The following is a 23,511-nucleotide window of genomic DNA, read 5'->3' on the forward strand; positions in this document are numbered from 1 at the left end:
AAAAATCGTCAAAAATCTTCAAAGTGTTCTAAATTAAGATAGTTGGTTGTTTAACGTCGATTTTTTAGCAGATTATTGTTTTACCGAGACCTCTTACGACAGTGTGGTGTATGGTATAAAAGTATGGTATTGTAATACAATTTTTTTATTATTAAACTATTTAAAAATATAAAATTTGATAAAATATCAAACGTTCTATGTAAAATTCAATATTTTCTTTGTTATAATTTGTAGCGTTGGGCTGGTTATTGTTCAAAGGGAACAAATCTATGTCGGATTTTTAAGGCAGCAACCGCATAAAGTTTTTAGTTTGGTCAGATTTAAAGACTGTCAAAGTTTGAGCACAATTGGAATATGTTAACATGTGCTACTGGGGCCTCGACGCTATGAAAATCTCGATTTTTTGGCTCTTTAGCGATTTCGGCAACCCATTTCTCTGGAATGGTTAAAGTTTTTTGGCCATTCAGTTCTTAACATTTCTTGCTGAACAACAAACTACGTAAGTATTACGGAATTCGAGATAATAAAGCCAATGTCCTGAAAAACGTTACTAGGTACGCCTTTGTGCGAAAATGGAGACTATTAAAAAAAGTCTTCATTTTTATCAATTTTTGGAATGAAAACAAATGTCTTTTACATTTTGTTCTAAATTAAATTTATTCGAGAGTCAGACATCATGTGCTTTTGCAGCTTTCTGGGTACAGCTGACTACGTGAAGAACGCTCTGCTATGTAGTTCGCAACTTTCAAGTTTGAAATTCGGAGTTAATGTTCAATCTCTTGAAGAACAAGAATTATGCTAGACCTTTTTTTAGAATTTTCGGCAGTTGCTCATTTGGAAGTTTGGATCGAATATTTCTGAAGAAATTTGAATATTTGCTTTGTTAAGATTTTTGTCGGCTTTTGGCTCTTAACGGCATTTTGTACAGTTGGATCAAACAATGCCAGGTCAGCAAGTTCAGGACTAAGATACCACAGAATATTAATTATGTTGTTATTTCCTTTTTCTGAAATTTGTGTGTCAATGTTTTCATATTACAATACATTTTCAATGAGGTCTAAGTCTTGTTATGATGCTAAACGTATTGTAGAATCCAAAGAACCATCTTTCCCGAAAACAATCAAGCGTGACTTCAAGAAAATCGTAACTATGCAATTGTCATTGGTGCTCGACCCCTGTAAGGTGTATAGGAACGTTACTAGTATCACTATGGCTACAGTAGAAGCTATCGGAGAGGATTCCTACAAATATAAGATCTCTAGAAGCTTTATCCATGAACAGCGAAGAATAAACCGTGAAAAATAAACTCAACAGCTTCAAGGAACGAGGCTATTTGTGTGCACTGCCATGGAAAACTATTCAAATATTCTCAAAACAGAGAAGAAAAAATGGGTTGCTGTTCTGGTATCACATGGGGGTAAAAAACAACTCCTAGGCGATCGTGAAACAGACAGTAGCTCATGGGAGAAACAAGAACTAGAAATGTACAAATGTCTAGAAAAATGGGGTCTCACCAGCTCGAGCAGATATTAGATCGAGAGCTTCTGTACCACCGTACAAACTTGTTAGAAAATTGTTGAGAGGGATTTTTGACTGCATGTTTGGAAGTACATCCGGACATCAAACAAACATATTCAAGCGATTTCTATAAGAATAGTCTGCGATTGACAAATCCAAGTTCGAAGTAGGCGAGAGTGTTTTAAAACTACTGCCCAGCCCACTTCCCAAGAACAAGAGGCCGTATAAGCACCTTGCGTTTAAATCGTTCGAGACTGGACGCCCCCAGAATGTTTTTTCTATTTTATTTATTTATTTGGTATTCCACACGACAACAACTGAGTGTTATAAGTGAGAGTTTGGGTTATTGATTTTACAAAACGTATAATGAACAAGATAATGTTTATATAGATATAATATAGGATATATTGGATGAACATTATCAATAGGTTAAAAAGAAATAGTGACAATAGATTGGGTTTAATACAAAAAATAGTAAAAACGATATTCAGAAATCTTTTTAGGTCCAAAACAAGACCTAAACCGCATTGAAGATTTACTTAATACGAAAGACATTCACAAACAAATATCAGATAAAGGAAATAACAAAATGATAAATCATATGTGGTACCTTAGTCCTGAAATTATTGGTCTGGCATTGATTGATATAATAGTGCAAAACGCCGTAAAGATCCAAAAGACGACAAAAATCTTAACAAAGCAAAGGTTGAAATTTCTCCAGAAATAATCGATCCAAACTTACAAAAATCAACTGCCTAGAAAAAGGTTTACCAGGCATTGCTGTTCAAGAGATTAAACTTTAACTCCGAATTTCTTGAAAAAGATCCTGCAATTTGACCACAGAACATCAACTACCAGGAGGGGTAAAGGATGGTAAATAACTTGAAAATTGTGAGCGACATAGCAAGGAGTCGAGTTCATCACCAAGTTGTCATCTTTACCCAGATGGCTCCAAAACCACATTATGTCAGTCCCTTAATGCCCGTAATTTCAACGCGTAGTTAGCTATGTGTTCACTGATATATATCTCCCGTGTAAGCAACATTTTAACAAATGTCCATCTTTGTAAACACAAAATTGCATTTGAAAAAGGAAATGTTTGATGGATAGCAATGCCATTCCACGGCCGATATGTCTGATGAGTCTCTACAAAAGGCAAACATGTCACATAATGGTGGTTGTGGAGGTTCGAATCTTCGGCTTTTCACTTGCAAATATCATCGGTCATTAAGCTCGACTCCAACGAGAAATGAATTAAAATAGATCTTCGCCCTAATAGGCAACATTTTCAAATAAAGTAAAATATACTCGTTTTCATTCCCAAAAATTTGATAATATAGGAAGAAAAAAAAGTTGTGTTTTTTTTAATAGACTCCATTTTTGCCCTAAGGTCTTTTTCGGGACATTGGGTTTATTGTCTCGAATTCAGTAACACTTACGTACTTTGTTGTTCAGCAAGAAAGGTGAAGAACAGAATAGCTTTTAATTAAATGCGTAATACGGCAAGTAGCTTTAAGCGTTCCACATATATGGGCCGTCGAAGTCGCCAAATAGCAAAAAAAACAAAAAAAAAGATTTTCATAACTTCGAGACCCCAGTACCACGTGTTAACATATTCGAATTGTGCTCAAACTTTGGCAATCTTAAAATCTAACTATACTAAAAGGCTTAGGCGGCTCCCTGGCTAAAAAATTCCGAGATCGATTTGGTCCTTTGAGTTAAAACCAGCCCAATGCTACAAATTAAATTAAAATGCTGCAAAAAGAAAATATTGAATTTTACACAAAACGTTTGATATTTTATCAAATTTTATATTTTTACATAGTTTAATAATTAAAAAATGGTATTACGGTACCATATTTTAATACCCTACACCACACTGTCGTAAATGGTCTCAATAACAAATTAATCTGCTGAAAAAATCGACGTTATACGGTCTACAGTCTTAGTTTAGAACACTGTTATGTATTTTTTATGGTTTTTCCAACTTTAAATGACAATTTTACGACTTTTATGACGATTTTCGGCCAAAATCTGTTTGCATACTTTGCATATTTTTTGCATATTCTGCATATTTTTTGCATATTTTGCATATTTTTTGCATATTTTGCATATTTTTTGCATATTTTGCATATTTTTTGCATATTTTGCATATTTTTTGCATATTTTGCATATTTTTTGCATATTTTGTGCATATGCAAAATATGCAAATATGCAAAATAAATACGAAATATGACCCTGCCATTGAATTTAGATTTCTCTGAAACGAATTTTGGTCCAATCAGAATCTTTAATATTAAAAAATATGCAAATATGCAAAATCCGATGTCTACTTATCTGTTAAACAGACCATATAAGAAAAACTCCATCTAGGGCATCAACATCGATAAAATATAGCAAATTGTATATAATTTCGAGAATTCTGGTCGGTATCAGCTAAACTATTGGGAGTTGAACTAATTAACCTTTGCAAAAATCTTGCAAATACCTACAGTTCTCAGTAATATTTCAGAACACTCTAAAAAATTATTTCATGCTGTTTTATATATCATAGCGTGATGACTTTCTACATAAGATTACATAAAATGTTAATTATAAAGTGTTTCGATAAAAAAGCTTCTGCACAAAAAGCTTTTAAAGTTTTTATTTTTCAGAACATTTTACAATTTTTTGAAGTCACTATAAACAGATCTTTAACTGAAAACTAGGTATAGGGGCACACGACATAACCGAAATGACATAACCCGACAAATACCCTAGACAGACGGCAGCTTTAATTTGCATTAAGAACTGTATTCCATAGTTTAAATTGTTTGCACAAGATTACATTAAAAATGTTGCACAGTGTTATTATGGGAATCTCCCCTTAGTTTATAATAGGGAGGAAGTATTGCCCATAACTATATAATTTTAAAACCTATTAAAGAAGGTACCTGACTCAGAGACCCTCGAAAAGACGACGAAAGAACATACTAAAACGCAGTCATTTCGGACCATATTAGGTTAAACTAGTAAGAACGACGTTAAAGGCCTAGGTACATAATAAGCCTCGTTAGCGTGCTTCTGATAAAAGAATAAAAAAGGGCAACCTAGTTCGAAAATTGGCTCAGCCTTCTTTATACTTTTAACAGACGCAAGCAAGGAAAGCAGGCGAGGCAGCTTATGTACCCAGGTCAAAAGTTTGGCCGGACCGAACTTTTTATAGCCTCCACAATGAACTGTATTTAAATGAATAAAAACAACTAGTTTCCTTTCGTTTATGAAAGTAGTAAGCTCTTCCTCTTATTGCAGGAGTAGTAAAATTCAACTGATAATACTCCCATTAAACGAGCTCATATGGGACGTCATCGTTATTCTTTCCAAAACATGAACCAATATGTACCATTTTCCGAATTTAGTAAACTAAGCAATCTCTGTTCGAAAACTTGTCAAAAAAAACCCTTAAGTGGTGGCTACGCTTATATGGGGGCTATACAAAAACGTGAACCTACATAAATGCCTTGTACCTGTAGCAAATACTAAATACCAAATTTCAGTTATTCCGTTTGAATAATTTGGCTAAATTTGTTCTATTGGGGCTATATGAAGACTTGGGCCTATACCGACAACTTTCTGGTGGAGAGTTTTATGACCCCAACCAAATTTTTAAACATTCGGTGGGATACTGGAGCCAAAATCGTCCAAATATCGACAATTTGGTGGGGCAGTTCTGCGGGGGCTATATGAAGACTTGGACCAATACCGAAAGATTTAATTTTGAAACCTGTATACCCCCCAACGAAGACTTAGTACCTAAATTGCAGCCGTTTCGGTGGGATATTGATGCCACAATCTTCAAAATACCGTTCTATGGGGGCTATATGAAGATGAGGACCTATACCGACAAATTTCAGGTAGAAAACCTTATACCCACAAATTTCAGGCATTTCGGTGGGGTATTGAGGCCATAACCTTCAAAATACCAAACATCGGGAGGTACCTTTGAATGGGGGTTATATGAAGGGGTGTCGGATATATACTGACAAATTTCAGGTGAAAAGTTTTATACCTCCAACGAAGACTAAATACCAAATTTCAGCATTGTCGGCCTGATAATGAAACTAAAACTTTCAAAATCGTGAGGTATCGGTTATATGGTCGATCGATATAGCCTATTTTCAATACCAAATATCCTAGGAGTAATAGAAACATCTATACCAAATTATATAGTTCTAAATTGCGAGCTGTATCTTGATTTCACCAGAAGGACGGACATGGTTATATCGACTGAGAATTTTATGCTGATCAAGAATATATATACTTTATGGTGTCTCCATCGAATATTTCGATGTGTTACAAACGGAATGCAAATATAATTAAACCCTCCATATTATGGTGGAGGGTATACAAATTAGGGGTTTTTGAAAGGGACACAAAACTCCTTCTTAGCCCGCGTAACTTCTGGAAAATAACAAATTGGTAACTTTTGGGATAGGTTAGCCTAACCTAACTTTAGGGATACCTCCCTAGGGTGGCGCCGACAGGTTAATTCCTTTGTGAAACGTGTAACATCCTTACCTTTTTACTTTGGCGATATTTTTTTTATTTTTAAGTCTGCAGTATTACCCCAATGGCTTAAACTTTATCATTACTTTCTGTTAGAGAGAGTAATGTTTTTCAAAACGAACTGACAGTGTTGCAAATATTACTGATCGCTACCAATATCATGATTTCATCCCGGCAAAGGGAATTATCAATTGGCTTTTCAGCTTTTTGAAATGATGCCTTGTTTAGCGAAAACCCGAACTCTTTAAGTGTCTAGTATTCTCAAATAAATGAGAATCACACTAACTTATCGTATGTTTTATTTGCCCTATAATCAATGAAATTAACAACTTTAATGACCTGTTTTATTAGAACACGTTTGAAGTAAATTTGCCATAAATGGATATAGAATATAAATACATAATTTTGACATTTTTATAAAATTTATTTCATAGCATAACATTTAAGATTCCAAGATTCATATCAGTTCGACATTTTATAATAGTTTTTTCTTTAGAATAAATATCGCACTTTTCAAGTCGTCGCCCTCTTTTTAATGCCAAGTTGCATACCCGTTTCCGAACGTAAGATTATACCAAGTACACGTTTAATATCAGGTCCTAGTGGCAGCAATTCGTATTCACGCAGAATTTTACAAAGGACGGTTTTCATTTCAAGCATCGCAAAACGCTGACCAATACAATTTCGTGAACCTGCACTGAATGGAACAAAAATGAATGGACTATTAATAGACGAATCTCTATGTCGATCGGGTATAAATTCCGTTGGATTGTGAAAGACTGATTCATCTCTAAGTCCATGGAAAATATACATCATGAGTTGGGTTCCAGCAGGTAAAACACCATCACCTATTTCGGAATGGGCTGTAATTGCAAAAAAAAAAAAAAAAAAAACAATAAATATTTCAGTATATCTGTAGCATTTTTGAATCCAGTGTGAACTTACTGTAATGAAAATCTTCTGTAATTTCTCGTCCTATAATAGGTACGGGTGGATATAAACGTAATGACTCTTTAATAACGCACTCCATATATTTCAATTCATTTAGTTTTGTTATAGTGAATGGATCGGCAATTCTCTTCCCAAAGATGTCATAAATTTCATCTAAGAGCTTCTGCTGGACCTCAGGATGCCGTGAAATAAGATATAATGTGAAACAAAGTGCCGTAGTTGTTGTATCATGACCTTCAAACATAAATGTGTCCACTTCCTCGCGTATATCTTCATCTGACAATGGTACACCATCAGCTGTCGTTGCCTGCAATAAGACATCCATTAGGGCCATATGTTTTCTCATACCAATGCCGTGTGGATCATGATCAGTAATATTTTCTTTAGATTTTAAGCGTTTTTCCAGTTCACGACGTCTTTCCTCAATAACGCTTCTTGTGAATTTGTGCATTATCTTTATGAGTTTATTTTGCCGCAGTTTCTTAAATGGATGTAAAATCGAGAAAACAATTTCATCGTTAAGATATGTTCGAATAAAGCGCCACATCGATAGGCTGGTCATCCTGAAAAATTAGAAATAAAGTAAATTGTTATCTGCAAAGAGTCAGTTAAGTATTTTACTTCTTTAAAAATGTACAAAACCATGGAAAAAAACGTTCAAAAATGGTCTGCTCATTATTAGTGAACTTTTTTGTTTCCAGCAGATTATGAAAGGGGATCGAAGTCATGTGCAACGACGTTTTGAACGTTTGAAAGACTTTTACTTTTTAGATTTCCTGTAATCCTTGGAACATTTATGTGGGAGATGAATCCTACATTATATATGGAAAACAACCCAGCAAAATTAAATGGAAGTGATTCCATGTGAAATCATGATTTCACTGATTCTTTGGCATGAGTGCGAAAGGAGTCGTGAAAGATCCGATATTTTTCATAGAATTTTCATGAGTGCAATTGAATTCGTGAAAGATCCGATCTTTTTCATTGAATTTTGATGAGTGCAATTGAAGTCGTGAAAGATCCGACCTTTTTCATCGAATTGTCATGAGTGAAATTGAAGTGGTGAAAGATCCGATCTTTGTCATAATATTGTCATGAGTTTAAATAAATTGATAAGTACCCGCACAATAAATTATCAAATACTCATGTACCCGAATAATTGTGTACTTGCAGAGGTAATTGTTAAAATGAAAATAAAAGTCAGATGAAAGTGATCGATAGTGGCAAAATTTATATATTTTAATTAAAAATACAATGTAAATTGATATAAGATAAAAGAAAAATATATTTTGTGTTTGGAAACCTGTTTCGTTTTGTGGATATTATAAAGAAGTATGAAAGATACCACGAGCTCCACCAGCCCACCAACACCGATATAGTAAAACATATCGAGCTGCAATTATTGGGTTGGCTGGGCCGTGTCAACAGGATGGATAAAGATGCCACCGGTATATTAATACGAGCCATTTGACGTTACGCCACCCGAGGGAAGAACAAAACTCCAATGGAAAGATCAAGTTCAATATGATATCACAAAACATGGCATCCAAAGTTAGGTAAGCAAAGTAGAAGATCGGTATAAAAGAGACCATTACATGGTAACTATTACAGGATAAGTTTTTCTTTTGAAATAACATAACAGAATTCAAATTTATACTAGATTTCCCAAATGATGAGCTTGGTTCAGAGATTGAAACATAATTTAAGGAATATTGGAAAAACGGAACCCCAAGTTGAAAGAAATATCTTGCAGCCATCGGAAGAGATAAATATGATATTCCAGATTAATATAATATATAATTTTGAAAATTACATACAAAATAAAGAAAAATAACATTGCATTCTTATTAATTCAACAAATTACATAATTGTATTGCAAATTTTATTTCTGATTGGCGAAAATTCGGATCCAAAGCATTGGTGCAAGAAGCCATGACAATGAACTTGTGCAAGAAGTCATGACAATGAACTGGTGCAAGAAGCCATGACAATGAACTGGTGCAAGAAACCATGACAATGAACTGGTGCAAGATGCTATGACAATGAACTGGTGCAAGATGCTATGACAATGAACTGGTGCAAAATGCTATGACAATGAATTGGTGAAAGTGTGTGTCACTCCCTTGTAAATGTCATTGGTGATTCACCTAAATTTTCACGTATGATATGTCACTTGCACCCATAATTCAACTCATGATTTGTCATCGAACATTTTGCTGGGAAACTATTGACCTTTCTATTCTCTTCCGTTAACTATGTACATTTATATACAAATTTTTCATACCGGAAATTGACAGAAAAATTGATGCCAATGCTATAATTTTTATGATATGTTTGAACCCACTGCATTCTTTGAGTGATCATGTCCATCATTACACCAAGGTTATCCTTATTAGATACTGAAGCTTTAGCAATGGAAATAAAACTATATAAATCGACTACAATGTGTCCGCTACCTCATCACCACCGAATACTAACGGTACACAATTAATATACTTTCCGTATGACCCGTTTCTTTAAGACGATTCGATTTCAAATCCAAGCTTCTATTATTGTAAAACAATTTGAATTCAAATCGTGTTAGTAAAACAGACCAGTCGGGTAGTTTGAATTTCAAGAACAATGTTTTCATTTTAACCTATAATGCTAAGGGTCACTGGCCTTCACTCAATAATTTAGTACTTTTTATACCATCCAACATAATATGGAGGTTATAATTAAATTTGTCATTCCGTTTGTAACACATCGAAATATTCATCGGAGACCCTGTAAAGTGTATATATTCTTGATCAGGATTAAATTCTAAGTCGTTCTAACAATGTCCGTCTGTTGAAGTCAAGATACAGCTCGCAATTTTAAAGATAGAAATTTGAACACTGACCCTAATTTGGTATAGAAGTTTCTATTATTCCTAGGATGTCTGGTATTGCAAATGGGCTATATCGGTCCACGTTTTGATATAGCGCCCATAGAACGGTACCTGCCGATTTTTGTTATTTGGAGGGTTTTAGCTTCATTATTACACCGAAATGGCTGAAATTTGGTACTTAGTCTTCGTTGGGGGTATAAAACTTTCCCCCAGAATTTTGTTAGTATGGGCCCACGCCTTCATATAGTCCCCATAGAAGGGTATCTCCCGATTTTCGGTATTTTGAAGGTTGTGGCTTCAATATTCCTTTGAAATGACTGAAACTTGGTATTTAGTCTCCGTTGAGGATATTAAACTTTCCCCCAGGAAATTTGTAGATTCACGCCTTCATATCGACGCCTCCAAACAATAGTATGCTAAGTCGACATAGCATGTTTCAAGTTCTTTACATTTTTATATTTAACGTCTTTTAACTTAAATTCTGTCAAATTTTGGTAATAATCGGACAATCCGAACAAAAGTTATAAACAAATATTTACATAGCATAGTACTGAAGGTCAATGAAAGTTCCAAACTTTTAGAGCTTGTCCTGCAAAACTCACTGCTCAGAATTAGCAAACTATTATTTGGAGGTGTCGAACGTCCTTTAACATAAATTCTGTCAAATTTTGGTAATGGTCGGTCAATTCGAACAGAAGTTATAAACAAATATTGACTTAGCATAGTACTGAAGTTCAAAAAAATTTCCACACTTTGAGAGCTTCCCCTGTAAAACTCACTTTTTAGACTTAGCATACTATTATTTGGAGGTGTCGATATATCCCCTATAGAACGGTATCTCCCGATTTTCGGTATTTTGAAGGTTATGGCCGCAATAATCCACCAAAATGGCTGAAACTTGGTATTTAGTCTTCGTTGAGGGTATTAAACTTTCCCTTCTAAATTTGTAGGTATTGGCCAACGCCTTCATATAGCCCCCATAGAACGGTACCTCCCGATTTTCGGTATTTTGAAGGTTGTGTATTCATCCGAAGTGGCTGAAATTTGCTATTTAGTCTTCGTTGGGGGTATAAAGCTTTCCCCAACAATTTTTGGTACAGGTTCACGCTTTAATACAGCCCCCACAAAACGGTACCAACCGATTTTCGGTATTTTGAAGGTTTTAGCTTCATTATTAAACCGAAATGGCTGAAATGTGGTACGTAGCATTTTGTTCCCCCCAGCATTTTGTTGGTATGGGTCCACGCCTACATGTAGCCCCCAAAGAACGGTACCTCCCGATTTCCGATATTTTGAAGATTGTGGCTCCAATATTCCTCTGAAATTGCTGAAATTTGTTATTTAGTCCTCATTTGAGGTATACAACTTTCCATATGCAATTTGTTGGTATAGGTCCACGCCTTCATATAGCCCCATGGAACGGTACCTCCCGATTTCCGGTAATTTGAAGGTTGTGGCCACAACAACCCACTGAAATAGCTGAGATTTGGTATTTAGTCTACGTTGGAAGTAAAACCCTTTCCGACTGAATTTCGTCGGTATAAGTCCACGCTTCGATATAACCCCCATAGAACGGTACCTCCCGATTATCGCAATTGTGAAAGCTGTGACGTCAATATCCCACCGAAATGACTGCAATTTGTTATTTAGTCTTTCATTAGGTTATAAAATTTTCCAGAAAGGAATTATCAGTATAGGTACAAGTCTTCCTATATATCCCATAGAGGCGTACCTCTTGATTTACGGTATTTTTTAGGTTTTAACCACATTATTTAACATAAATATCGAAAATTTGGCATTTAGTCTTCTTTGAGTCTAAAAACTTTACGCCAGAAATTTTGTTCTCACCCGAATTTCGGTATTTTAAATGTTAACGACATTGCTGAAATTTGGTATTAAGTCTTCTTCATAAACGAAAAGAAATTAATTGTTCCATTTTACTTAAATAGCACTCGTGGTGGAGGGTATAACAAGTTCGGCCCGGCCGAACTTAAAGCCGTTCATACTTGTTTACACATATATTACGCATTTCCCAGAACTATTCCATCACCCAATACTAAATGTAGTACTTTTAATTACTTTTCGTATGCTTATATATATTTCCCAAAACCATTTCCTTATTTCAACCCTAACCCCAGATGTTAGAATTCCAATTCTATCCCTTCATCTAATACCAAGTGTAGTACTTTTCATAAGCTTATAATTATTTTCCGAAGCGAAATCCTTATTTAAAACCTACACATCAACAACAAGCCTCATTCCAAATTTCAGAATCCCAATTCTATCATATCACATAATATCAAAATGTATCAAATTAAGTGCTTTTGTACATTAGTACCCATTCCAAAGCGACATCCCTAGCTCACTAGCAAGGACCCTAATACCAGAACACCTTTCACCCATTTCGTGCACTTATTGTACGCAATCCCAATTCAATCTTCTTTCCTCAATCGTACACATCACTCTTCTTATATCGTTCTTATGCCAAATTTCAAAACTCCAGAAAGACCCAATACCAAATATCTTTTTGGTACATATTTTCCAAATCACCTAAATATCTCAATCCCACACAATAACATTACACTTAACACCAAATTTCCGAATTATAAAATTAAACGTTAAACACCTTATAGTATGTTTTTCCAAAACTACATCCTCATCTGAACCGTAAACATGAACACTGACCCTTATGCCAAATTTCTGAGTAACACTTTTACCCACACACCCTAAAAGGAATTTAGTAGTATTTAATGGCTTTTCTTCGGAATGTATTTCCAAAACAACCTCCACATCTCAAACCTACACCCAACACTGCCCCTAATACCAAAATTCAGAATTCAAACCCTAAAGGATGTACGGCATTTTGTATTGGGAATACCATTTACCAAGTTTTAGTATCTTTAGATTAGCAACACTGACCCTTGCACCAAATTTCAGAATTCCAACTCTATCCCTAGACCCATGTCACAATTTAGTACTTTTTATAAGTGCTATAGTATTTCCAAAACCAACTACACACCAACTAACAGCTTTCTTCCTACAACTTTTCAGAACTCAACTACAGTCCCTACAGCCTATACGAAATTTAGCTCTATTTAGTAATTTTCAGAATTTTAACTATATCCATACACCCAATAAAAAATTACGTAACATTTGGTACCTTTCATACTCTTATAGAAAGTATTTCCAAAACCGACTACATTCACAATCCCACAGACAAAAGCCAAATTCCAGAATTCTACTTCTCTTCCACCCAATACGCATTTTAGTACCACCTCGTCCATATATCAACAATACGCATCAAGAGCTATCTTCATTCAAAATTTCAGAATTACAACTCAATTCCTACAAATTATACGCAATTTAGTACATATTTCCAAAACAACCTTCATATCTCAACCTTACACAAAATTTAGTATTCTTACCCCCAATACCAAATTTTCTACTTACCGTACACATAAGCACGAATTTCTAAAACTACCTCCATATCTCAATCCAGAACTCCAAGAATAATCTTAATTCCAAATTTCAGGATTCTAGTTCTATCCGATAACCCAAAAACAATTGTACCAAATTTAGTACACATAAGTAGGCATTTCGAAAATTACCTCCATATCTCAATACTTTAATACAACATAAACTGAATTCCTATTTTCAGATTTCAAATCGGAATTGTACTAAATTTTGTACACATAGGTACGATTTCCCAAAACTACCTACAATGCAACAGTAACCTTAATTCAAAATCTCATGTTTCCAGCTTTATCCGTTCATCCAAATTGTACCAAATTCAGTATCATTTAGTAACAGTAATAATAATTCTAAATTTCAGGATTCCAGCTCTATTCAATCACCTTAATCTAAATTGTTCCAAATTTGGTACTATTTAGTACTTTTCGTACCCATAAGTACGAATTTCCAGATCTACCTCAAATCTTCAATCCAACAACAATCTTAATTCCAAATTTCTGATTCCACCTCTATCCGTCCACCCAAATCCAGATTGTACCAAACTTTGTACTTTTCGTACCCATAAGTACGAATTTTCGAAACTACCTCCAACTTACCATCCAACCGTAATCTTAATTCCAAATTTCAGGATTGCTGCCCAATCCGATCACATAAATCCAATGTGTACCAAGTTTACCCAGCAAAAAAATCCTTACTAAATAATGGGTTTTTATACCCTCAGCCTTTAGGCTAAAGAGGGTATTTACACTTTGATACGACCAAAAATGTGCCTCATCGAAATAATGGTTTTAGACCCCAAGTATGTTTGTACGATATCCGTTTCAGACAATTTTGAGTAGATCTAGCAATGTCCGTCCGTCTGTCTGTCTGTCCGTCTGTCTGGCTGGCTGGTGCGCACGATAACTCTCGAACGGATCAACCGATTCGGTCCAAAATTTGGCTTTCGTAATATTTTGTCCAAACTTAGTTTAAGTTCGGAGATGGGTTACATCGGTCCACTCCTTCCGGTAACTCCCCCACAAAACTTCGGAAATGTTCGGAAAATTTGTACGCACGATAACTCTTGATGGGAGTAACCCATTTGGTCCTCACTTTGCACATCGTGAAATTTCTACTAGACTTAGATCAGGTTTCAATATGGACCCAATCCGTCCACTCCTTCGGGTACCTCCCACACAAAATTTTGGAAATGTTCACTTTAGGACCTGCTCTCGAATCGTTTTGGTTTTTGTTGTAGCAACTTCTATTCACTGTCCTCTATACGACAGTACAACTTTCATCAGGGGCAAGTCCATACTTCCTGAGAAAATAGCCTGAATGGTGCCAAAAACCCCTATGACATCGTATATAGTGGTTGGAGCGCAAGATAACTCTTGAACGGATTTGCCGACTAGGTCTAAAATTTGGCCTTCGTAATATTTTGTCTAAACTTAGTTTAAGTTCGAAGGTAAACCATATCAGGTCCAATCCTTCAGGTACCTCCCCCCAAGAGTTCAAAAATGTTCGGACAAATTTTGCGCATGATAACTCTTGATGGTAGTGACCGATTTGGTCCATACTTTACACATCCAAATATATCTACCAGGTATAGGACAGGTTCGAATTTGGACACATATTTTGGATAAATTCACTTTAATACCAGCTCTCGGATCACTTTAATTTTTGTTGAGGCAACTTGCATTCACTGCATCAATTACGACAGTAAAAGTTTTTTCAAGAGCAAGTCCATACTTCTTGAGAAAAAAGCCTCTATGGCACCATATGTAGTGACTGAAGAGCTCGAACCGAATACTGCGTTCGTCCAAACTTTGGATATCGTAATATTTCTTCGAATATTATATGAAATTCGAAGGTGGAAGGAGTGGACCTTCCGATACTTCCCCCACAAAAGTTCGAAAATATTCGCTAAAATGGTACTGTAAATATTGTCGAAACTCAGGTTAAAATAGCCCTATCTACCGATATCCCCGCAAATATTTGCGCTTTAATCCTATCCATATTGTTTTGAAAACCCCCCTTAATACGTAAGTTTTTTTTTTTGGAAAACAAGTATTTCAATCCACACAGACTGAGGGTATATCTCTGTCGGCAATTTCGACTGATACTTTTTTACTTGTTATAGTAATTTTTGGTTGCAAAACCCCCCTACTAAATCATTATTTTAACATGTCGGGCATGTCGCACTGAGTTACTAGTTATTCTGTGACCACTAGAATAACTAGTTATGCTATGGCCACTGGAAGTTGAAAAATAAGCTATGAGCTAAATAAATAGTTTCTATTTTTATAAGAGTTCTGGTGGAATTTGTATTAAATTTCAACACACTTCATATTTTTATTTTATTTCGCTCTTTGCTGGATTTGAACTCACGAACTTCTGCTTTCTAGCCGAATAAACTACACACTATGCCAAGCGTACGAATATTAAGGGTTTTTATACGCTTACATGTGCACCACCAACTGTTTTTTTTTTAACAAAAAGTACCGGGCCGACGGTGAGTGTTGAACACACACAGAAAAAATATTTCAGGAATTCCCAGCAAACCATGGTTTCATTTTAGTTTGTTGTCAGCTGTTTAGTAAATGCAAAAACTGTCGTCCGTCAGGCTAAAATTAAATGCACATCTTAATGCAACTTAACGCTGCCGCCTGTCAAGGGTACTATACTCTCATTTCAAATTTCTAGCTCCACCGGTTCGTCAAATGCAAATGGTACCATATTTAGTAACTTTCAGTACTTTTCGTACAATTCTCGTACGAGTTTCCAAAAACCCAGCCTTATCTGACACCTTCGGACCAAGAGTGACTCTCACCCAAAATTTCAAGATTCTAGCTTCAGCCGTTTCGTCTGGATGATGATGAATCATAAAGTAAGTCATCCATTTATTATGTTATTGATATAGATAAATATTTTAGGATCATCACCAATAACTACATACATATGTATATGTGTCTAATTTTGTCGGAACTCACTTTCATACAAAATATCCTGTCGACTGGTCGGGGGTACACACATAGCTTAATTGCATTATCTTATTGAGGTATGAAGTTCGGTATGGAGCACAGCTTCGGGGTAATCAAGCGACCCAACTTAAAATTAATTAACTCTAAACGTTATTTCAAATTTCCCAGTACTCACTCTTTTACTGCCATAGTGTATGGCATATTTTTATCCGTTTGAGCATTAACATTAACACCCATAGCTGTTTCCGTTATTATATCCATGGCAGCAGAACAAATGTACGGCATAATATCGAAAGGAGTCTTTCCATCCGCTCTCTCAGCCAGACAATCTAACAGCACCGTTGATTGCCTATCGAAAACTTCTATGAATTGTTCCAGTATTGTAAAATGAAATGTTGGTGTTATAATTTTACGCCTAGTGTGCCATTTTTGTCCGTCACTCATTAGTAAACCCGTACCAAGCCATTGTTTCAAAATAGTATACAAACATGATTTGCTAATTTGTGTAGGAGTTGCTAATATTTGTTGGTAAAGCTCAATATTTGATGTGCATATGAAAAGACGATTCAACATCCATATTTTTATTATACTTCCATATTTGTCACGTGCTTCGTATGTTGCTTCCAGAAATTCTATGATATTAGAAATGGGTAAATAGTTTATAAATTATGAATTTTTTGATTATTTTATTACTCTGATCTTACTGTCAGGATTTATTTTAATTGCTTCACCCACACATCCCAATATGGGATAACAATGAGGTCCCGGAATATGATCGGTAAGTATGCGACTATATTTTGTACTGATATGGATTCGCAGTGCCCATATAAATATTAATATGATTAGAAATATTAAGATCAATGTGAAGTAGAGCATTTCAATGATGAACGCAGACTGATTTATCAAAGAGATTTTTAATGATGTGTAAACATAAGTAGATTATACGCAACACGAAAAGAGAGAATAAAATTATTGAATAAAGCCGTATTTATATTTGACCTATGGAAGCATCGTCGCTATCTTTTGTCCGTCGTATATAAACATAAGTTGATTTTTCGGAGCATGAAAAGAGATAATAAAATAACTGATTAAAGTCGTATTTATGCTTGAGCTATGAAAACATATTCTTTATCTGCGGCGCAATGCTATCAGCATAGTAATGCTTTTATAATTGTTTGAATACAAAAAAATGAAAAATTAACAATACATAAATTATCAGTGTAATAAGAACTTACATCATGAATTTGGTTCCAGCTGGTAATTATTGCAAATATTTATGACATGCTCGAATCCAATCTGAGCATACTGTAGTGAAAATCTTCTGCAATTTCACGTCCTATAATAGGTACTGTTGATTATACACGCAATGACGGAAATTTCACTTTGATTAAAATAAAACAATTAGTCTTTCGACGATCGGAAGTCTTATAAATGAAAAAAAAAAATTGTATTTTACGAAAATGCAACAGAAACTGGCATTCATTATTTTACTTATGTACATAGACGGTGACGCATGGTCTCACACACCAGCTATGTTACAAAAAAATACAGAAGATGTGTTCACTAATGGCTATGTTTTTGTACGCTCCACCATAATATGGAGGGTATAATAAAATTTGTCTTTCCGTTTCTAACACATCGAAATATACATCGGAGGCCCTATAAAGTGTATAGTCTGCTACTCACGGAAATGTCATAAGTCCACTTTTTTGGAAATCGCGTTTTTGTTACAGAATGATAGTACAAGTCAAAACTCGTCGTATGAAAAAGAAAGAAAAAATGTTGTGTTTTTCTATATGTTCTGCCCTTGTCGGAAAAGATCGTAAGTCTACAAAACGTACAAATTTGAGTACGAAAAGGACGTATGTCCACAGGAAAATGTATACTTTAAAAGAATACCACAGCTAATGTAGTTCAGATATAACATTTAACGATTTTTATTAATTTATTATTCGTTTTAGAGTTAAGCTTGATGATCGAAATTTTTGCAAGTGAAAAAAGAAAGCCAAGGACTCGAACCCACACAGTCACAGTTAGTTGGGCAGCTCTTCAGACATATCGACTGTGGAATGGTTTCTCTGTCCTAGAACTTTTGGGTTTTCAAATGCAAATGTGTTTGTATACGATTGAGCAATGTCCGTCCGTCTGTCTGTCTGGCTGCAGCGCACGATGACTCACTAACGGATGAACCGATTCGGTTAAAATTTTGGCTTTCGTAATATTTTGCCCAAACTTAGTTTAAGTTCGAAGATGGGCTATATCGGTCCACTCCTTCCTGTACCTCCCAAACAACAGTTCGAAAATGTTCGGAAAATTTGTGCGCATGATAACTCTTGAGTAACCGATTTGGTCCATACTTTGCACATCCTGAAATGTGTACCAGACTTAGATAAGGTTTCAATATGCACTTAATCGGTCCACTCCTTCGGGTACCTCCCACACAATAATTTGATATGTATATTGATTATGTAGCCCACACAGCATCACAGTAATCTACTGCCAAAAGCCAAAATTTAGTGCGATATTTTTTCTAATAAACCCTATTTTTGGGTACAGTATTTACAATATTCCATTGAGTGTGCTGGTACCCCGCGATATTTTAGTTTTTCGGCTGTCTGGATCATATAAATCATAGACCGTGAAATTCGATCCACTAGAACGGCGGAAACTGGTACTGCAAAAATTGAAATATTTGCGAAAAATGTTTTTGAAAATATCGCGGACTAATTTGCGTTTTATGTGGATCGTTTCCATTTCAATGAAGAAACTGACACATCGCTCGCGTTTTTGCGAAAACAGCGGTTTAAAAAAATTAGTGGCATGGGACCAGTATCTGATTTATCCCAAAAATACATATACGGTTCTTGATGGATTTTATTGAAATGTGTTTAGATCCATGTATTTTTCACGGTTGATAGTGAAATCGGATGCCCATAAAAAGTGTATGTAATTTGAGCAATAAACGCCATACAGTTTTTTTGCGTACTAAACTATAGAAACCGAGTGCACATCAAGTGATTTTGAGTATTTCGCGATTTACTCGTAGTCCAAAATGTATACACTTTGGGGAATAATACAGTTTTCCTTCAACATTATTCCCCATTTAAAGGGACCCAAAATGTACTTGAACAACTCTCATATCTTTCGCAAGGTGTTGGTGAGTATTCGGGAAGTGATTACGATAATAAATACGTGAATTTTACCTAAAATAGATGAATAACTCCGACTTATTTTTCCTTCATTTTCTCTAACTAACTCGCAAAAGAAATTCGAAAAAATATTTGTTTCATACAATCGTTTTTTAATTTGCTTAATATTTTTATATCCTCCACCATAATATGAAGAGTATAATTAAATTTGTCATTCCGTTTGTAACACATCGAAATATTCGTCGGAGACCCTTAAAGTATATATATATTCTTGATCAGGCTATATAAACGTGGGCTATATAAACGTGAACCGTTTAAATATAGCCCCCATATAACGGTGCCTCATCGAAATAACGGTTTTAGACCCCAAGTATGTGTGGATTGATTATTGCTTATGTAGACATCTGGGGTGCTTCTGAAATATTTACCACAAATAGCTCTTGTAATGATGAACACGTAATAAAAAATTTTCTTGGAGGATAGATCCGGTTATCTCAAATTTTGAAACGGATATTCCGACATTAAAACCGATTTTTGATCCGGTTTTAAGTAACCGATTAAACTTATATGTATACCATTAAAAAGCTTATAGAGTTCTCAATCAAATTAAATTAATTCGCTTATAAAAACTTTGCTAGTTGCAGTTCTAGAACAGCGAATACAACTTGCGTAAACAAAAATCAAAGCGATTCGAGAGATGGCCCTAAACTGAACTTTTCCGAAATTTTGTGTGGGAGGTACCCGAAGGATTTGACCGATTGAGGCCACATTGAAACCTTATCTAAGTCTGGTACACATTTTACGATGGGCAAAGTATGGACCAAATCGGTTACTCGCTTCAAGAGTTATCGTGCGCACAAATTTTCCGAACTTTTTGTGGGGGAGGTCGCGGAAGAAGTGGGCCGATATAGCCCATCTTCGAACTTAAACTAAGCTTGGGCAAAATATTACGAAAGCCAAAATTTGAATTTTTCATCCGTTCGAGAGTTATCGTGCGCACCAGCCAGCCAGCCAGAGAGACGGACGGACAGTGCTAACTCAACTTCAAAGATAGAAGAATAAAATGTTCTACAAAAAGATTCGCCAATCGATTTGACTGAAGACATGCCACCTCAAAACGAAACTACAACAACGCCAAACTGAGATATGGAGCTGTTTTCCCAAGTATTATAAGGAAAAAAAATCAAAAACTTCATCGCGCGATATCTCAGAATATTTCCTTTTGGGTTCTTAGTATACACATAAAGTGCTTTCATATCCAAAAGAAATTTTCCACCCCCCAGACTTTGAGTTCCATTTTGTGCCACAGTGTAATAGATTATTTTTATTAAATTAGGGATATTTTGCAATGGCTTGCATTTTTATTGCATCTATGAACCGAATAGTGCCTTTAAACTCCATCCAAAGCACTGCATCAAAACACGTGCTTTAGATGCAAATTGGACTGCATCCTACTCTACCCTAAAGGGTTAGTTAAAATGCGATTCCGAAGGGATAGATAAAATGCAATGCCAAATGGTTAGTTAAAATCCAGTGCTAATGGAGTGCATCCTTCAGTAGTCACGCTCTTGTAAAAATCATGAATGGAAATGCATAATTTGATGCACTTCCAAATCACTTGTACATATCGCTCATTTACTCAAAGAGTGGCATAACTCAAAAATGCGTTTTCTGAGTTAGCAATTTCTATTTTTTCTACGACTTCTACTTTATCTTGTGTCAAATTTTCATACTGATATCTCTAAAACTCGTCGAGTTACAGCTCATTTACTAAAAGTTTCGTATAGTTCAACACAAAAGTTTTTTGAGTTTGTGAAGCACTAAATCACTTCAAATCATGCTTGATCTTGCACAGAAATTTAGCACTGATATCTGGCTATCTCTTTGCAAAATATGGTTCCAGTAGTTATTTTAGTTTTTGTGTAATAATCTTTTTAAATTGGTAAGTCAAACTTCAATCGTCAACTTAAAACGCGTTTTTCTCGAAAGTCGATTTTTTGAAATGTGTCACTCTTTGAGTAAATGAGCGAAATGATTTAACTGCATGTTTGGAGGCAAAACTTTTTGCTGGGATGTGACCTGGTTCGCTGTTGGTTTACACAGGTCATAAATCATATTGGCTGTAGAGTGGCTTCTCTGGCAATGCTTTGATACCCACACTCGTACTGAAGTTATTGTAACTGTAATATTGGAGTTAAGAGACTAAGATTTCCTATCGAGCTTTGATTTTCCAAATGCAATGTGTTTCTTTATAAATTTATTTGTGGATATATAGATTGTCCGGAATTATTCGGTTTGCTTGGATTCAAACTCCCTTCAGGGTCCCTGAGATGCTCAAAATAAACCAATTGTAAGAGTATTCAGTACATTTAAGATTATAAATACCAAACATAACTTGTATTTTACATTTAGTATAGATAAGTTCAAGGAATTCTTAGATTTACATTATGTCTGTTTCAGAACTTGCAAGAATCTGTAAGTATTTAGGACGATAACTATTTTCAAAATAGTAAAAATCATTAAATTCTTGCAGTTCTGGAACAGACCAATTATTGTAATAACATCCAGTCTGTAAAGATTATATTTCCATATACTGAATAAATGATTGTGATCTGTGGTTAACAAATCATGCCAACATTCCGTTTTTGCCTTTTGTAACAGCAAAATATTCTATGATCAACAACAAAAACTATAGCTGCCTACGGCATTGATATTAATCGCGAGAAAGTAAACTTGACTTAGTAAAGAGACAACAAATTCAACTCAAGTAAATCCACCAGCATTCAGTATCAGTTGAGAAGTCGATGAAGCACGTTGTGCTCTCGCTTATTTGAATTGCTTTGTACATATATATATATAGCAGAGTGAGGCATACAACAATTTGTGGAAAGAACACATTGTACTGACATCTCGCGGAAGTTCTCTTGCTTCACACTAGCGGGCAGTTTCCGTACGTCGTACATATTACGAAATGTATGAAAAGTACGAAGATAAGTTTTAGTTGCCCGACATTTTTTCGGAAACTTTGAATGATTGGTACATCAACGTACCATGTCACGTCCAAGATTAACATAGCACAGCGATTTACAATATTACAATGTCATTGAAAGATACTCTTATTACACTGTGCAACGTTTTTAAGGTGATCTTGTGCAAACAATTCGAACTGATAATTTTTTTAAAGTACAGACCCAAACGACAAGAAACCCTAGTTGGGTTTTGTTGTGTCAGATCGGGTTTTATGGTCCCATCTAAAAATTGGTTAAATATTGAGTTTTTAAAGAAATTCGGGGCTATATCTCTGAAATCTTCTTCTGACCTCTGAAGCAAATTTGTAGGTAAGGACAAGAATAAAATATTGGAGAAATAATGAACTCGATAAACTACATTTATTGCCTGCCAATTTTCTACATTTCGCACCGTATCTCCAAAACCTTTAATTTTTTTCTGAATATTTTCTTTTGGAATGTAGTACACAACTCATCAGAACATGTCATTGTTGTAAAATGCCTCTATGTCGTTGTTTTCAGTACATTTTTCAACGACGATTTAATAAAAATGTCAATAATTTAGTGAAATCCGAAATGCGAAGATGCAAAATACCGCTGAAACAACTTTAAACTTTGAAATATTTTAGAGTTTCAGAATGTTTTAAAAAAATTTTGAGAACTTTATTTAGAAGATTTTTGCAAAAGGTACTTGGTTCAAATCCCAATAATGTAGCCGATACTGACCAGAATTTCAGCAATTATGTAAAATTTTCTATATTTTATAGATTTTGATACCCTAGATGTAGTTTTTCTTATGTGTTTTTTTTCAAAAAATAAGTTCTACTAGTTTAGGGCTACAATACTGCTAAAGACAGCAAGGCCAAATTCCTATTCGTTTCTGAGATAAAGGCCTGATAAATGCAAAAAGTGTATATTTAGCCCGGTTTAGATGAGGACATAAAATCCGAACTGGATCTGACAGGACAAACCCCTACTAGGGTTTTTGTAGTCTAAATATGTACTTTCAAAAAATGCATACTAGAAGTTGTTTGCAT

General features: G+C 35.1%; 1 protein-coding gene across 5 annotated transcripts; it reads right to left on the bottom strand.

Annotated features, from left to right (window-relative positions):
• Positions 1 to 6,466: 6,466 nt before the first annotated feature.
• Positions 6,467 to 22,386, bottom strand: LOC141400788 (cytochrome P450 4d8-like). 5 transcript variants are annotated; one of them, XM_073980286.1, is made up of 5 exons: positions 17,553 to 22,386; positions 17,022 to 17,211; positions 16,493 to 16,949; positions 7,009 to 7,577; positions 6,467 to 6,926 (listed from the first exon to the last, which is right to left on the bottom strand). In XM_073980286.1, exons 2-5 carry the CDS (start codon positions 17,191 to 17,193, stop codon positions 6,577 to 6,579), a joined length of 1,548 nt encoding a protein of 515 aa, XP_073836387.1. In that variant the 5' UTR covers positions 17,194 to 17,211; positions 17,553 to 22,386; the 3' UTR covers positions 6,467 to 6,576. The 5 variants fall into 5 exon arrangements, with proteins under 5 accessions (XP_073836387.1, XP_073836386.1, XP_073836385.1 ...); XM_073980285.1 differs by having other exon boundaries at positions 17,022 to 17,333; XM_073980284.1 differs by having other exon boundaries at positions 17,022 to 17,337.
• Positions 22,387 to 23,511: the final 1,125 nt, after the last annotated feature.

Source organism: Musca autumnalis, unplaced genomic scaffold, assembly GCF_047663935.1.
Source record: "Musca autumnalis isolate F117 unplaced genomic scaffold, ASM4766393v1 scaffold_4, whole genome shotgun sequence".
NCBI classification, from domain to species: Eukaryota; Metazoa; Arthropoda; class Insecta; order Diptera; family Muscidae; genus Musca; species Musca autumnalis.